Source organism: Anoplolepis gracilipes, chromosome 15 (assembly GCF_047496725.1).
Source record: "Anoplolepis gracilipes chromosome 15, ASM4749672v1, whole genome shotgun sequence".
Taxonomy (NCBI): domain Eukaryota; kingdom Metazoa; phylum Arthropoda; class Insecta; order Hymenoptera; family Formicidae; genus Anoplolepis; species Anoplolepis gracilipes.
Window position 1 is genome coordinate 7,918,283 of NC_132984.1, and position 19,874 is coordinate 7,938,156.

At 28.4% G+C, this 19,874-nt stretch overlaps 1 protein-coding gene across 1 annotated transcript in view; it reads left to right on the forward strand.

Annotated features, from left to right (window-relative positions):
• Nucleotides 1-19,131, forward strand: part of LOC140673726 (fatty acid synthase-like) — a 33,305-nt gene extending 14,174 nt beyond the window's left edge. Inside the window, 16 exon segments of the mRNA XM_072906837.1 lie at nt 2,116-2,323; nt 4,681-4,841; nt 5,092-5,212; nt 5,215-5,396; nt 6,245-6,753; nt 7,263-7,567; nt 10,892-11,293; nt 11,390-12,411; nt 12,538-12,791; nt 13,037-13,730; nt 15,231-15,364; nt 15,366-16,051; nt 16,297-16,784; nt 16,936-17,190; nt 18,701-18,958; nt 19,019-19,131. Coding sequence (XP_072762938.1) covers nt 2,116-2,323; nt 4,681-4,841; nt 5,092-5,212; nt 5,215-5,396; nt 6,245-6,753; nt 7,263-7,567; nt 10,892-11,293; nt 11,390-12,411; nt 12,538-12,791; nt 13,037-13,730; nt 15,231-15,364; nt 15,366-16,051; nt 16,297-16,784; nt 16,936-17,190; nt 18,701-18,958; nt 19,019-19,117 — 5,778 coding nt within the window. The 3' untranslated portion in view covers nt 19,118-19,131.
• Nucleotides 19,132-19,874: the final 743 nt, after the last annotated feature.

Here is a 19,874-nt window from a genome sequence, read left to right on the forward strand (position 1 = left end):
TATTATCTATTAAATAAATATCAATAAATGTTCCTTTAACAATATTAATACATGTCCATAATGGAAATTTTAACACTCCTCAATTTGTACATTCAATCTGAAACATTATATCAATAGAATTTTAGAAACAATTGCGGAAATTCTGGCCAGATGTTCTTAATCAAGTGTAGAAATTAAAAATGTTGAAATTTCCGTTACGACATGTCATATCGTTAAAGGAACATGTATCAATATTTATTTAATAGGTAATAAAACTGTTTGCGACGCTAATATAATTATTGCTAAAAAAAATTTATATCAATTACATACAATACAATACAATTTATATGAATATTTAGTTTATATTGAAATTTGCTGAATAGATAATAAATTAAAGAAAGAGAAACGCTCCTCGATTTTAAAAGACGCTCGTAATAATTGGCGGTTAAAGCATAAAGGTAACAATCTTATTACAGTAAAAAAATTGTGCAGAAAAGTAATAACTATATTTTGTAACTAATATTGAGTATACACGTGGCGAAGAAAACCAAAACTTGAGTAACGTCTTGATATTAATTTACAGTGCGCATACGTATGTACGTTTCTATCTCCGCCGAGATTCTCTTCAATGCAAAATAATCTTGTATGAAATGACGCAGTGTATTGATGAACATGAGTATATGACGTAAAATATGGTAGATTATTGTTCGATTCTCGTGTAGCAAATAGCTTGAAAGATGACCTGATTCGTCTACACTGATTTTTAATGAAGTCCTGCGGTCCGTCATCCCCATAGACAGCATTCATTGAAACTGTTAACGTGAGTACATTATATTAACATTTGAGACGGTCACCGAAACAATATATCAATTTGTTTCTCGAGAGTAATTAGACAGTTTCAATCAATACTGTCTACGGGGATGACGGGATGACGAACCGCAGGATACCATTAAAAATCAGTGTGGACGAATCAGGTCATCTTTCAAGCTATTTGCTACACGAAAATCCAACAATAATCTGCCACATTTTACTCATGTTATATTCATGAAAGTATTACTGAGAAAACAAATTTTTTTCTAACCTCTTATATAACTTAAATAACATTTTCAAATACTAATATTGTCTTTGACATTCAAATGTCTGGAAATCATGAGGTTTTAGAAAAAAAATATTTCAGACGAAAATTGTTTGGCTTGAAACGAAAAAAGGTAGAGATAGTTTGACTTTGAGTGTATACGTTATATGAAAGTCAACATAGTTTTTTTAAATGAAACTACTCTGAGTTTTTATATAAATCGATTTCGCAATATTCTGCATAAAAAGTTATAACAGTGTGATAGCAAAAATTTAATAATTACGAGATTTGTATACTTTTTATATTTTTATATTTTACGAAATATTTTATACTTCACGAGATATTTTATACTTTAATTTGACATAATTTTACATAAACTATAAAATACACCTAAAAAAAATATTTATTTTAGCACATGACACCTTTATAACTTTTTATGCAGAATATTCTAAGAAATTAATTTATTTAAAAAAATCATAATCAAGTGCAAAAAAATATAATGTAATAAAAAATAAATTACTCATTGTAAATTCATATTATTTCTTAAAAATAACTAATATTTTTTTTTACCTTAATTAATTTATCTCCTTATTCTACACATATAAATATGTATTGAGAAAAAAATAATTGAAAAATAAATATTTTACGAAATATTTCATAACTTACGTAAACTTATATCACATTAAAGTATTAAATATCTCGTAAACCATACAAATTTGTTCATTATATCTTTTTAACATTTTATGTCAAATATTGCAAAAAATCGATTTATATAAAAAAATTAGAATAGTTGAATTTAAAAACTAGGTTAATCTTCACATAATCTTAAAACTTACTCAAAGTCAAACTAATGGCATCATTTTCCGTCCTTTTTGAAGTTACAAAACTTTTGAAAGAAACAAAACATTTTTCTATAAAACTCTTGGTTTTCGAAAAAAAAACACTTGATGCAAGCGCTCTGATACACCTTGTACATATAAATCCTTAATTTTATTTAACTTCCAAAATATGCTATTAACAATAAGATAAAGATAATTTTTACATATTTGATATGTCTATAGGTACACAATCGGCCAATAGATGTAGAATATATCTCTCTGCTACATCATATTCATAGCGACAATATAAAAGCTCATCCTTATAGAAGATACATAATTGCTGGATCTAAACTATCTGATAACGCAATTATTAAAATGGAACGCAACGTATGTACCAAAAGACCGATTTGCTTCGTATTTTCTGGAATTGGATCTCAGTGTTTCAACATAGGTAAGTAAACCACACGCACAAGTGCGCGCGCGTGCAGAGACACACGTACACACACACACACATCATATTACAATGTAAAATCTAACAATTATTAAGATATAACATATTTGTTTACAATGTGTTAGACTATAAAAAATTAACAGTTATAATATTTTTAGTTTGCAATTCTTTTTTGTAATTCTTTGAATTACATTTATTAAGTACAACTAGATTTTGATATAAACTAAAATATAGTAACGATACTATTGGTACCCTAATGGAAATAGTCTTGCAACAATTTACGTATTTTTACAATTAAACAAACACACACACACCACACACACACCACCACACACACACACACACACACACACACACACACACACACACACACACACACACACACACACACACACACACACACACACACACACACACACACACACACACACACACACACACACACACACACACACACACACACACACACACACACACACACACACACACACACACACACACACACACACACACACACACACACACACACACACACACACACACACACACACACACACACACACACACACACACACACACACACACACACACACACACACACACACACACACACACACACACACACACACACACACACACACACACACACACACACACACACACACACACACACACACACACACACACACACACACACACACACACACACACACACACACACACACACACACACACACACACACACACACACACACACACACACACACACACACACACACACACACACACACACACACACACACACACACATACACAACGAAATTTAAATTAAAAATAATAGTTTTAAAGTTTGAAATCTCTACTTTCGAAAACTTACTATTATTTTTATGTTTCTCTAAGTTTGTAATTTTACATGTAAGAAACTACGAGCTGGGCAAAATGCGAAACTTTTTTCTCACGTTATGGGCCTGTCGTGTCTAACAAATCTGTAAAAATTTTTAACTTTCTGATGTGAAAGCTTAAAGTTTTTCTTACAAAATTATTTTTTAAAGTTTGCCTACGACTTTTTTTACCGAGTTATCATTGATTAAATAAAAAATAAGCATTTGGAATTTGATCGCTCATAACTCCGTCAAAAATCATCGTACGTACGGCAATGAGCAAAAAGATTCTTAAAGCTGAAACTTTGCTCCAATGATATAATTATCAAATTTTCTTAACAAACATAAATATGCTATAAATTATAAATGGATGAAAATAACGTAAAAATTATCGATTTTTCTTTTTTTTATTTTGACTCAGAAAACAATTGTGTGGAAAAACAACAAAAATTTGTTCTTCACATTTTTTTATACTTTGAATTTGACAAAAAATTGCCAAATAGCTATAAGATTTTTTTTCATAGTGGCTATGTTGTTATAGAGCAAAAGAAATTGTGAAATTGTTTAATTTCAATAAGAAAAAATAGAAAATAAAGTCAATTAACGTTAAAAAATTGGTTTTCAGCACACTGACATTAATTTTTACTAATTGTAAATGTCAGCTAAAGAAAAAGAAACATATTTTAATTTTTTTCTTTACTAAAATTTAATAATAAGTCGTAAAAGTATTTACAATTTTTTACCTACAACGAATATTTTTATGAGTAATATAAATTATAGAAGTTATAGATTATTGTATAAAACTACAATTATCCACAACTTTCTACAACATTTCACAAATATTTTTATGACCGATGTAATAAGTTGCAGAAGTAAGTTATTTTGATTACATTTAATTTTCTTACCACTATGCCGGACGTGATTATTATTATGTACAGCTGTTTTCAAATTTTTCTCATAAGCAACTATAAAGCTTGCAAAATATAACTAATAATATTGTAAGGACTATTTCTATCAGTCTAATTTCTGGTACAATCCCCATACAAATAACTCATACATGTATATTAAATTGATTTTTGGACAATTAAACAAATAAATATGTCCAAATGAATGAAAAAGTGAAAAACTACAATTTTTTACGATTAAAATATATAATGTAGTTGTAGAAAATCTCGTAACTTTCTACGTAAAATGAAAAACTATAAACGTGACCAAATCACGTGGTTTGGCGTAAAAATTACGTAAAAATCTAAAAAGTTATAATTGTACAATATTATAAAAAATTGTAGTTTTTGCGTAATTTTTGTGTGAGAAATTCTAAAATTATTTCCATCAGGGAAGCACGTGTAAAATAAAAAACCTTCAACAATTTTATTTATGTATGTTTAGAACCATTAAAATATGTATTACATTATTTGAAACAACGCTCGTGTCAACAATATTATGCAATAATATATTTTTTTTTAATATTGATAGGTCGAGCTTTAATGAAATTTCCAGTATTTACAAGAGCAATCCATAAATGCGATACTGTCTTAAGATCTCATAGTATATTTGTCACAGATATTTTAATAAATGAAGACACACATATTCTTGACAACGTAGTTAACTTATTTGTAGGCCTCACTGGACTGCAGGTATGAACGTAATTGTATGTATAAATATACTGTCTATATATCGCGAGATTTTTTTTATATTATTTCATATTTGTGAAGCTTTATCTTTAAAGATCATAAAAAAATAAAAATTCTTATAAAAAATGAAGAGCTTTTCAGATATACATAATTATATGCAAAAAACTAAGTTTGCAATATTTTATAAAACTATTTTTATAAAATTATTTTATTGAAAAGAAGAATATAAAAAGAAAAAATTAATATATTGCAGATTGGAATAGTTGATCTTTTAACAAGTATTGGTATTATTCCTGACATTGTAATGGGTCATTCCATTGGCGAATTGATTTGTGGATATGTCGATGGATGCTTGACGGCCGAAGAAACGATTATGCCGGCTTGGCATTTCTTAAGTCAAAAATAATAGATGGTTTAATGGCTGAAATTAATCTCGAGTTCAAAACTATGAAGAATATGTGTCCATCGGATATTGATATAGCTTGTTACACTAGTTCACATAATTCTATCGTGAGTGGACCAACAAAGTCTGTAAAAAAATTCCTCGCTAAACTACAGGTTTGAAAATGTTCAAATAGTACACTACGCACAAAAATGTAGGAAACACTTTTTATATGTCAAAAAATGGTATGTAAGACTGGTTTCAAAGTCAAGTAATTCAGTCAAAAAAATCGTAGAAAAGTTTTTAAAAAAGCATTTTGTAGGAAAAATGTTGTAGTTTGAGGAATTTGACTTAAATTTTTCGAGAAAAATTGTTTTAAAGAACTACAGAATGTCAAAGATATGTAATTTTAAGCAAAAAGCAGTGTTTCTCTTTTAGAGTATAGGAATAAAAGGATGAAAATTTTTTAAAAATTATCGATAGCACGTTAAAACTGAAACTTTAACCTTTAAAATGCTTTTTTTAATTTTCCTACGATGATTTTTCACCGAGTATTGACAATATTTCTGAAAAATACAGGTTTAGTTTTAAAGTCATGTAAATCGGTTAAAAAAATCGTAGGAAAGTTTTAAAGAAAGCGTTTTGTAGGTAAAACATTGTACCTTATGAAACTGAACTTGAATTCATCAAGATAATTTTTTTTATCAAGCTGCAGAGTTTTAAAAATACATAATTTTATATATAAGGAACAAAATAAAATGTGTTTTTTCTTAAAGCATAAAATAAGGAAAATACAAAATTTTTTAAAAACTGTCGATAGCGGATTAAAGTTGAAACTTCAAGCTTCAAAATGATTAAAACTTTTCTACGATGATTTTTTACCGACCTAGAACAGTTTGAAAATAGCCCATTTTTTGACATATAAAAAGTGTTCCCTATATTTTTGTGCATAGTATATAAATAAATTTATAATGCTTATAACTATATTGAATAAAATAAATGATAAAGTTTATTTCTGATTTAGAATGACAACATTTCTGTAAAAGAAATTTCCTGTGGACATATACCTTTTCATAGTCGTTATGTCGAGCCTGCAAGAGTTAAACTTTTGGAATACTTGACTCAAATATTACCACGGAAAACGTCTCCAACTTCAAAGTGGAAATTAAATGTTTTAAATAAATCTTATAACTGGTTCAACGCATCCTCAGACTCATGTCTAGCAAAATATTATACAAATCATCTACTAGCCCCGGTATTATTCTCAGAATCTGTGTGTTTTATTCCAAACGACGCAGTGACGATTGAGATAGCACCGCATAACATTCTACAATACATTTTTAATAATTCCTTGGAAACAACAAAAACAAATGTCGCTCTATATCAATGTTCTTACAAACCGAATATTAAAATATTTTTACACGGAATTGAAAAGCTTTATAATGCAGGATTACAACCGCAGATTGCAAATTTATATCCGGAAGTTAAATTTCCTGTAAGACGTGGTACACCGATGATTTCTCATCTTGTAAGGTAAATTACAATGATTAAATTATTGATTTAGCACAAGTTTTTTTTACTGTAGAACAAAAAATAATAGAATTTCAAAAAATACAAAATTAATATTAAAATTAAAAATAAAAAAAGGCTCAGAATAATACAAATACATGTTTATGAAAACGAGTTTATACGAGCGTAAATACATAAGAAAATTAGATAAAAATTTATAGATGATATAAATCCGTATAAATAAACAATCACGCAAGATCGTTTTCGGGTAATATGCCGCCGAGCATTACACAATCTTTACCGTTAATTCTAATTTTTTAGTTACTGAAAATGACCCGAAATAATAAATTCTTCGATGTATTTTATTTATATTATCATGTAATTTTTATCTAAATTCCTTACGTGTTTACATCTGGCGTATTAGCCCACTTTATCATAAACTTATATTTATAGGAAATTAAATTACGTTATTTGTAACTGTATGACAGTAGACACACTAATATTTTATACATTATTGAATGAAATCTTTGCAGATGGGATTATTCCGAAGATTGGTATACATATCATTATTCCGGACAAAGAAAACTTACCAAAGGGGAAGTGATTGTTACTATTGATTTATCAGATGAAGAATTTTCATATATGACCGGGCATGTCATTAATGGAAAAAATTTATTACCGGCCACAGGATATCTTTTACTTATATGGCAGATGATTAGCTGGTTGAAAAAGACAGATTATCTCGATATTCCAATTGTATTTGAAGATGTCAATTTTCTACGTTCTACGATTTTGTCAAAACAAAATCCAGTCAATTTAATTCTTATGCTTCAAAAAGGTAACTTTTACTATTAAAATAATTTTACGAATTAGATATATAAAAAAATAAAAAATTTTTATTTGAAATACGCATAAATGATAAAATTTGAGAAAAATAAATTAACAAAAGATTTGTATTTAATAAACAAACAGTTAATGATGAGAATGACAGCCATAGACATAAAAGTATAGACTATAGACCGTGCGTTTGTGTTTATTTGAGGAGTGGGAGTGGACACTCACGTAAAAAAAAATAGATTGAAATGTGTGACCGGGCGTTTTTCTCTCCATGCACTGTGCATTTACGGGAATGAGAGAGAACGCACGACCACACATTTCAATTTGTCTTTTTCTACGTGAGCAACTACCCCCATTCGTCAACACTCGGTCTATACTTTTATGTCTATAGTGACAGCAGAATTAAACAAAAATTTAAGTATATTAGTAATAACTACATCTACATTAAATTTATATTTTATTGATTGTGAGAAAATTGATAAATATAATAATTACTCAGGTAGCACATATCCGGTTCATATACGTTTTCTAAACGTATTCAATTTTTTTGACCGTCAAGCACTAAAAAGAAATAAGTTTTTGAAACCATAATTTAAGAAACGTTATTTTTGTTTTTAAAATATTTTTATAGACAGTATAAATTAATTTTTTTAATTTAAAATTATGTATGTATATGTATATATAATTATATGTTTATATTAACTTTGCCAAAAAATTAATATAACACTAAAAAAGCAAAAATAAAAACATTATGTAAAAATTAAATAAATTCACAACATAGTTTACTGTAAATTGACAGTAGAAATCGAGTATAAACTACATTTATGCTATCATTCTGTTGATAATATTATATGTAATAGATTCTATATCAAAATGTTTCTTTCTACTATCTTAAATTGAATCAACGAAAATGTCTGACATTGATTAAAGCAATGAAAGATTTCAAAGATTAATGAGTTTTCCAATTTTTGAAAATACTCACTTGTTTCTATTTCCGTATTATGTTTGCTTTAGACTAACAATTACACTAGAAAAGCTACTATCACTAATTCTTTTCAAAGATAAATATTTGATTTAGTTTTTAATATAATAACTAAATAATTTGTAACTAAAACTTCTTTTATGAGTAATAATACAAATAATATAATAATTCCTTTATTAATAACATTAATTAATTATATATTTTTATAAATATTATTTATTATTATCTTAAATACCTTATAGAAATTGTTTTCGATAGATTTAATTGTTAAGTATCATACGAATATTTTATTTCAAAACATCAAATAAATTTAATTCATTTTATAGCAAACTTGATTAAACTGTACTAATGCACATAAATTTACATTGACATAAGTAATTAAAAAGGTAGAACAATTAATACTTTAGCTTTTAAGCTATTATTATTGTCGAATACGAATAATGATAATAATAATTTATATTATTAATTACTTTATATAATATTTATAATATAAACATAAATAATCTATAATATAAATAAAAGTACCTATTACCTTAATTACTTATGCTTATATTGTACATATGAGTACCCGATAAAAATTTTTTATGTATTGTTATGCAGAATTGAATAAAATTATACAGTATTCTACACAATTGTGTAAAAATATGTATAATTATAGATGACACCGTATAAAACGTTACGTATATTTATATATAAATGGATTGATAGCTGCAACTAGAATTATGTATATGTAAGCTTATACATACTTATATACAATGCTTGCAACATTTTATTATATAATTATATATAAAATGAACAAATTTCGTATATAAATTTGTATAATTAGATACGACCATTTTTGTCTGATTATATGTAAAAATTTTTTACCGGGTACGATAACCTGTAATGTGCACCAATAGAATTTGCTATTAAGCATAGCATATTTAACATTTTAAACTTTGAAGAATTTCAATGTATAATTCTAATTTTATTAGTAAAAAATTAAATCAATACTTTTAAAATACCTTAACATTAAAATTGAACTACAATTAGTAACGATCACAAATATATATAGTTTTGTTGTTTTGCATTTAAGCATTCCTCTAACAAGCACAGCATAAAATTGCAAAAATCTACGCTCAATAAAGTACGATTAGGAGATACCACAGCTAACTTAATCTTTTAATTACAACTTAATTAATTTAATTACAAAATTATTTATAATTTACTGATACTATTGGTTATTGAAAATATTAATCTAAGTTTCTGACAAAAAAGCATATCTATTCGCGAAAGCGCGAGGTATCACGGATTCTCGGACGATCGGTAGCGAGGGAAAACGTTCTAGGAATCTTGAGACGATAAACGGACAACGGACAAGAGTCAAGCTGTAAGACGGACGAAACTTTAGACAAAAATTTAATAAAAGGGTCAAAGTCCTTTAATATTATTTACACTACAGTCGGACCTCTTATCCTACGACCCTCTTATCCTACGACAAAAAATCCTCTCATGCTACGACCGCGAAAGGGGAATTATACCCCCACTCTCAAATTTTTGTCGTAGGATCAGAGGTTTAAGAGGAAGATTCCGAACCGAAAATGTCGTAGAATAAGATGTCTGACTGTATTTACAGATTCTTGAATTGATTCGAGAGATCGAAAAGGCGTAGCCGGCTTAGGGCTTTCGCACACAATCGAGAATTTTTATTTTGCTGACCGCGAGCTACGGAGCGAATAAAAACGAATAAAATTAAGCTACTTAGTTTCACCGCGCGAGCAACGTGATGAGATCACCGGGTAAAGATTTCGAAAGACTTAGAGCGACGCAATTACTCTTTCTACATATATCTTTACGTAAACGAGACTTAGCGAAAGTGCCCGGCGCGCTTCTCGCTAAGTCTCGTCGATCTTTTATTTTATTTGATTGTATCTTTATTCTTTTAGAAGATTCCAGACTTTTCTCGATTTGTGCCACACATCCGCTAGCAGTTTTTGCTTGTTTGTTTGTCGTTGAGTTGTTGTCAGAATCTTCTAGAAAGGCACAATTAGCCATTGAGATTGTTTATTATTAAACGAGGCTCCGAGTTTGTTAAGACGAGCCTCGAACAATAGCAAAGAAGCGGCCTGCGATTGGGCGCTCGTGACGTGAGCGCTGATTCGGAGCTATGCGCGTGCGCGCTTCGCTTCCGAGGCGCTATTAATTACGAGCGCCAAAATGATCGTTAATAATTAATTTTGTACATCCTGAACAATATCATGATCATTTTTCTTAAAACTTAAAATATCATCATTAACCATATCATACAATCTCCTATTCTAAACCATATTTACAAGAAACTACTATCTTACCATATTCTTACAGGTAGTAACAAATTCGAAATAATCGAAGGAGATAATGCTGTCGTTACTGGAAAAGTACGAGTTCCAGTTAATATTGAAGACGAGAAAATATGTACTACATTTATTGATCGAAATGACAATGACAAAGAAGAGATGATTATGAAAGATATCTACAAAGAATTAAAACTTCGTGGTTATCAATATATGGGCGAATTTCGTGGACTAAAAAGCGCGTCAGTCACGGGAAAGAATGGTCATATCGTCTGGTCTAACAACTGGGTAACATTTATGGACAACATGTTACAGATGATGATTTTAGGACAGAATACGAGAAATCTCTTTGTACCAACAAAAATTCGTAAAATGGTAATTGACCCAAAATCTCATATAGAACACATCAGAAAATTTTCAAATAAAAAAAACGGTAAGTTTACAATGTTATAAGTAGGCACAATATTTAACAAAAAAATATTTTTTTTAAATATGCATATATTTAATATGTTATTGTGTTATATTGCAGAAATCCTTGTACAGAATTATAAACATTTAGATATCTTGATATCTGGAGGAGTAGAAATATACGGCGTCATAGCTACAGCTATATCTCGTCGACAAAATGTAGTTAATCCCGTTCTTGAAGAGTACAAGTTTGTTGCTCATCGAGATTTAACTGTGATGTCTTTGCAAGATGCAATAAGAATGTCGATGCACATTGCGCTTGAGTGTTACAATATGATAAACGTAAAAATTATCGAATTTATCGAGGGTTGCGATCAAGTGATGACGGAGAGTTTAAATTGTTTATTTGTGAATACAGTTTTAGAAGAATTACCACAAATTCAGTCTAATATAAAACTGGTCACAACACACGAGCAGTTCAAAGATATTGCTTTGCCTGGCAACGTTACTGTAACAGAATTTAGTAAACTGACTAAAAATGAAAATTGTTTAATAGTCATTGGTTTCGGAATTTTAACAAAAAATAAGAACGAATTATATGAACAATTATTATCGGTCATGATGCCAAAGGGCTTTCTTCTGACATTGGAAGAGTTGGATGCTACTTACGACTACTCATGTCTGGATAAGTATGAATTAAAAGTAGTTTTAGAGAAACGCACCAACGATAAGACAATTATATTATTAAGAAGAATACACGATATTAAGGGAAATCAGCAAATTGTGCACGTAAACAATTATGAATTTTTATGGGTAAACAAACTTCAATCATTCATGAACGTAGAAAATGAGACTGCAAATACAAGAATTATAGTCGTCGCGGAAGGAGATTTCGAATGTGGATTAATGGGCCTTGTGAATTGTTTGCGAAAAGAACCGGACGGTGAAATGATTAGAAGTGTATTTATTCAAGATAAAGATGCGCCTACTTTTTCATTGCAAGAATCGACGTACATAAGGCAGCTAGAACTGGATTTGCCCATCAATGTTATACGTACCGGTAGCATTTGGGGATCTTACAGACATTTTTCATTACCTTTACTAGAATCCAAATTCGTACAAAATGCTTATGTTTCTCAAATGGTACGTTAAAGAGATTCGGTATTTAGGAAAAATTAAAATAATGCTTTGTGATACTTTTTATAAATAAAATAATAGTACTGTAACTTTAATACAATTAAAATAATTTATTATATTTATGTATTTTAGATCCGAGGTGATCTAAGTACTCTTTATTGGGTTCAACATGATCTTTTATCTTTTATCAACACAGATGAAGAAAAATTAATAAAGATAATTTATGCATCCATCAATTTTAAAGATATTATGATAGCTAGCGGTAGACTCACCGTCGAATCTATTGCAGTTGAACAAAACAATATAAACAATAGTTCTTCAATTGGAATGGAATTTGTTGGGTTTAACCAAAATGGACAAAGAATAATGGGATTGTGTTCAACTGGGTAAGATAGCGATATAGATGAGTTTTAATTAATATATTTTTAATTAACAACCTGTTTAGAATAAATTTCTTGTATTCAAATTAGAAATGTTTTTCAAATAAAACGAGAAAAAAAGTTGTTATGTTTCATGTGCTACTTTTTACTGTTACAGAATATCATTCAAAATAAAAACACTTTAATGTGACTTTAATACAATATAATAATTAATACATTTATATATGATTTTCATTAATTATTATTTTTAGCGGATTGACGAATATTCGCGTAACTGACAAATATCTTAGTTGGATCATACCTGACGAGTGGACGATGGAAGACGCAGCGACGGTTCCCTGTGTATATAATACGTGCTATTATGCTTTGTATTTGAAAGGTCAAATGAAGAAAGGCGACAAAGTGTTAATTCATTCTGGTACGGGAGGCGTTGGTCAAGCAGCAATTTATCTCGCGCTTCACGAAGGTTGCGAAATATTTACAACGGTTGGGAGTGTCGAGAAACGAAACTTTATAAGAGAAACGTTTCCCTCTATTTCCGAGGATCATATCGGAAATTCTCGAGACACGAGTTTTGAACAAATGATTATGCAGAAGACGAGAGGTCGCGGAGTGGATATCGTATTGAATTCTTTAGCTGAAGAGAAACTGCAAGCATCCATTCGTTGCTTAGCAAAGGGTGGTCGTTTCCTCGAAATTGGAAAATTTGATATGGTTTCCAATAATCCTTTAGAAATATTTGCATTTTCCAAAGGCATTAGTTTTCATGGTATTTTATTAGAGAAATTATTATGTGCCAAACCAGAGAAAAAGGCAATATTGTGGAACATAATAAAAGAAGGTTTCAAGAATGGCGCCATCAAACCGTTATGCAGAAAAGTCTTTGAAAGAGATGATATTGAAGCTGCTTTTAGATATATGGCTGCTGGAAAACATATTGGCAAGGTATAAATTTTCAAATATATAACGGAAGGAGTAATTAATTAAAGTACATTCTCAAAAAATGCACACAATTTTTGTCTTTTGTGTTATTTTTAATATTACAAATAAAAATTATTTTTTAAATACTCAATATTTTTATTCTCGAATATTAAATTAAACTTAAAAACATGTAATTTTTTGAAATACATATAATGTATAAGTGCATGTTTTAATTTTTGACTTTAAAAATGGACTTGATTTATTATTGTTACATAAATTTATATATATCTTATTGTAAGCTTATTTATCTCTCATGCTACTAGTTTTTCTTTGCCGTCCGATTTATTCTCTCTCTCTCTCTCTCTCTCTCTCTCTCTCTCTCTCTCTCTCTCTCTCTCTCTCTCTCTCTCTCTCTCTCTCTCTCTCTCTCTCTCTCTCTCTCTCTCTCTCTCTCTCTCTCTCTCTCTCTCTCTCTCTCTCTCTCTCTCTCTCTCTCTCTCTCTCTCTCTCTCTCTCTCTCTCTCTCTCTCTCTCTCTCTCTCTCTCTCTCTCTTTCATTTCTCTACTGTTTTTTAATTATATCTTTTCTTATTTTTTTTTTAATAAAATCCACGTTTATTAATTTTATTAATATTCATAATTAATCCTTTTTAATATTTTTAATTCAATATCAATTCCTTTTAAATATTTTTTCACACTTCTTCCAAAACATTTTTCTAACGTTACTACATCATCAATATATGCCAGCAATTAAAATCTCTCACTGTTACGCCATTAATTTGACTCTATTCTATTTTTATTTCTGTATCCAAGATGAATATTGTAACAATCGAATTTACAGTCTTGGTTGTTTTTGTCGGCTTAAAATTTCTATTATCATTTATTTTACATTTTGTGTCTTTAAATAGTTATGTTATTCTTTGTAACAGCTTTTTTGTATTTCTGATTACTTCTTTTACTCTCTGTCGATATTATCAAAGTCTTTAAAATAAAAGAAACAAAAATGAAATTTTTTTAGCGGTCTTATTTTCTGAATTATACTGTAAAATTTATAAATGTCTTTTTAAGCTGTATTGTATTTCTTTTCTATCTAATCTACATTCTCAGCCATATCTTTTTACTTTTCCTTTTTCTCTTCAATTTCTTCGTCATATATCCTGTTAATATAATTATGCAACTTGTATATTATATATAATAGTAAAATATTCCTAAAATTTTCCATTTCCTCCTTTTAATCATTTTTTTAAACATAACATTTGGCATAATTATTGCTTCTCTCTGTGTAAAAAGAAAGATTTTGAAAAACATTTTTTTTCAACTATGTTTTATTGACTCTGAAATTTTTTATTGCTTTATATTACAGCCACATTTTATTAAACACATTATTCATTCTATAGATCTCTATTATTAATTTTTACGTTTTATAATAGTTTCTTATTCTTTATGCACTTTTTGCATTTTCCTTCTTTCTTTCTAATATTTTAAAATATATATAATAACGTTTTAAATTGATATTGTTTGTAGATAATGATAAAAATTCATAAAGAAGATGAATCCTTGGACACGCCTATACTCGCACGTCCCCGGTACTACTGCATAGAACACAAATCTTACATCGTCTTAAGTGGTCTAGGTGGTTTCGGACTAGAATTAATTGATTGTACGTGGTGCAAAAAATTTTGTAGTAACCTCACGAAATGGAATAAAGAATGGTTATCAGCAATCAAGAGTAACGTTATGGCAATCTTACGGTGTAAATGTACAAATTGTTACTACTGCTGATACATCGAAGTACGAAGACTGTGAATTTCTATTAAAATTTGCCGAACAACAAGGTCCTGTGGATGCTATATTCAATCTTGCAGTTGTTTTGCAAGATAGTATATTCAACAGTCAGTCCCCACAATCATTCACAGATTCCTTCGTGTCAAAGGCATGGATGACAAAAAATATGGACAAATTATCGAGAACAATTTCTTCCCAACTTCGACATTTTGTCGTTTTTTCTTCCGTTTCATGCGGAAAAGGTAACGCAGGCCAAACAAATTATGGAATGGCAAATTCCATAATGGAAAGAATTTGTGAGAGAAGAATGAGAGAAGGTTTACATGGCTTAGCTATACAGTGGGGCGCTATTGGTGACGTTGGGCTTGTCGCAGATATGCAAGAAGACGATAAAGAACTTGTTATTGGAGGTACATTGCAACAAACAATATCGTCTTGCTTGGACACACTAGAAGTATTCTTACTACAAGATCGGGCAATCGTAAGCAGCATGGTTGTTGCCGAGAAAAAAAAAGATTCTCAAGCAACAAATCCACTTGAAGCAGTTGCAAATATTATGGGTGAGTTCATAAGCAATTATTATGTAAAAGATTCGTGAGGAAATATTTATAAAAATAAATTTTTATTTGGCAATTTTATTTAAATTTAATTTTATTAAGATTACATTATATCGAAATAACCGAATGCATTAAAAATATTTCAAAAAATGTAAACTTCAATAATTATTATATTGATATTAACATTAGGTAAAGTCCGGTTAAAATTATATCTAAATATTTAATTCTTTTTCTAATTTTTAAAATAGGAATAACAAATACAAACATAGTAGCGCCAAATGTATCACTGGCTGAATTAGGCATGGATTCAATGATGGCAGTGGAAATTAAACAGACATTGGAAAGAGAATTCGATATTTTATTGACAGCGCAAGATATCCGAAATCTAAATTTTGCAAAGCTCAGAGAAATGACAAATATAGCCGATCAAGAAAAAATATACGACGCCACTGAAGATGATATAAATGATGATACAAATGATTCGGATGGTTTTAAGCTATTGATTCGAAAACTGAAAGATTCAGACTTGAGTCCAGATATTTATGTAGAACTTGCTACGAATAGAGAAGTTGCTGGAATCGAAATATTCTTCATACCAGGAATCGACGGTTCTGCAAGCTTATATAAATTGATGGAATCGAAAATTAATTCTTCGGCCATATGTTTGCAACATGGTGTACTTAATATGCCGAGTTTTACTCCTTCAATAATGAAATCAGCAAAATATCTTCTGCCTGTATGATTATAAGATAATCTATTTGAAAAACATATTTTATTATTAAACTGCCATTTAAATAATAATATTTGATTATACGTATACATATACGCGTACATGCATGCATGTTTTTTATGTACTGTTTTATATATTTTTATGTTTATTTTTCCAGCACATATTGGGGAAAATACAAAGTCGAAAAGAATTTTTAATTGTGGGTTATTCATTTGGATCTTTAATCTCCATTGAGTTAGCAAGATTATTAGAAGCTAGGAATTTTTCTGGACGTTTAATACTTATAGATGGAGCTCCTAATCAAATGAAATATTTAATTGAGAAATTGTTTTCTCATCCTTTAGAATCAGAGTTACAAAATAACATTTTACTTTATATAACAAAAATGTATTTTGGCTTTAAGAGTGAAATGGTTAGTCAATTATTAAAAATACATTGTAACTTTTTATTGCAAAAGTGATTTAAGTGTGTTTATACATAGGTAATGGAAAGAAAGATTATATAAAATAACTCGTTAGAGTATGCATTAAAATAACTTTTTGGAATGTACATTAAAATAATAAAAAGAATTAAATTTTTATTACTTATTTTATAATCTTTTTATAATTTAGATTACAAAGGATTGTAAAAGTTTCTTTAACGTTTTTTTGGCTAAGCAAATTTATAATAATAACAATATATATATATATATATATATATATATATATATATATATATATATACATACACATATATATATGTATATATATATATATATAATATATAAGTTATATAATATTAATAATAACACTGCTTAACAAAGATTTCTTCAAGAGATGGTGGCATATTTTTTAGTAAATTTGGATGTGCTAAATCTAAATTTGATCGTAAAAGTACTAGCTCATTAGAAGTTTGGAACAATTAAATGTGCAAAAAGCCACAATTCGATGTTTGCAATCTTTGAGTAGCACCTGACGTGCTAAAGAAATTCATCACAAATTAAATGTTAAACATTCCGTTCTACGAAGATAATTTGCAAATTCTTGAAAAAACCGCAGTTTGCAAAAAAATGACATTAAATTGATATAAAATACAATTTTTGTTACATTAACTTATTAAAGTCTATATATAATCCAGCTGAGATAGCAAAAATTATTTTGTGTTTCATATAATATATATGTAGATACACTGTCCGACACAATTTTTGTAATATGAGTGTGAATACTCATTTTCGATGCATTTTTTATTGCTAAACACGAATCTATTTTCAAAATTTGTCCATCACATCACAAATTTGAGAAAAATGGCATCAAAAGAAAATTTGGTGTAATGCTATAAAAACCCTTTTGACGCTATTTTTCTCAAAATTGTGACGTGATAATCCAATTTTGAAACTGAATTCATGTTCAGCAGGCAAAGATACGTCGGAAATGACTATTCACACTCGTGTTACAAAAAAAGAAGTCAACTTTTATCGGGCAGTGTAATTATCACTGTGTGTATCTAAAATTGCAAAACTCGCGATTTTTTATATCTTTAATATTAATTTTCTCAATATCCTAATGAGTTAGAATATTTTTACCGTCAAATTTCAATTCAGTATATTCAAATTTACTAAAAAATATATACCATGATCTCTGAAAATAAAATGTTTTTTTTGTCGGAGTACAGTGCAATTGAAACATAATGGTTATTATTTGAGCATATATATCGATATTAAATTCTAACACTAACTTCAGATAATAAATTATTACTAATAAGCAAATGAAAAAAATAATTCTACATATTAGTTTACAAATCCAGAGGAAGTAACTTAATAAAGATACACGTGCAGTATTTTTAATATGTGAGAACATAATATATTATTCTTAATTCAAAATGTAGATTATTATTGTATACAGACTATTAATTGTGCATAATACAATATATATTATTATTTACAGCCTCTATTAGCAATGAATAATTGCAGTACATGGCAAGAGAAATTAAACCTATTTGTTGCTCACTTTTCGAAGGAAGTCAGTGTATTGAAGTTAACTGCTGAAAATCTAAAAATGTTATGTTCGACGGTTTACGATCATATAAAAGCTATACAGGATTATAATATAACATCATTGCCACGCCTTAAATCATCTGTAATACTATTAAAACCCACAATTACGTTTATGACCTTTACTGAAGAGGATTATGGTTTACATAAGGTAAATTTGACTAGAGCACATTATTTTTAAGATAATTTTTATAAGAAAAAATACTTTTAGATTACTGAAAGTGCAGTGCAAATTCACTACGTGGAAGGTACTCATCTTACTATGATGAACAATGACAAAATAGCATCATTTATTAATGAAACTTTGTAAATTAAAAAATTATGATTTTTGCAGATATTATTTTCTTATATATTTTTTATACGCTATATTGTTTTACAATAATACATTTTTTATAAAAGTATATATTTAGAACATATAAAAAGATATATTAGCAACAGTACGAATAATAATATTGACATATTTTTTACATATATCTTAATATATACTTTCATAAAATAGCTTCTCGGTAAAAAATTTTTATATATAATCAGACAAAAATGGACGTATCAAATTATACAAATTTATATACGAAATTTGTCCATTTTATATATAATTATATATAATTATATATCATTATTCATAAAATGTTGCAGACATTGTGTATAAGTATGTATAAGCTTACATATACATAATTTTAACTGCAGCTATCAATCCACTTATATATAATAATACGTAACGTTTTATACGGTGTCATCTATAATTATAAATATTTTTACACAATTGTGTAGAATACTGTATAATTATATTCAATTCTATATAACTATACATAAGAAATTTTTTATCGGGTTACATTTGCAAAAAGATAAAGACGAATAACAAATATCTAAAAAAGAAATAATATCAATAATAATATGCAAATTTATTATGTGGAGGGCACTAATATCAATTCATGTACCAAGAGTAAAAAGTTGCGTAAAGTTATTGAATATATATAATTGGATATAATTAAGATTATAATTAAGAACTTAATAAGTGGTTACATATAATAAGAATCACTACATAATTTTCTTTATATTTGTATAATCAT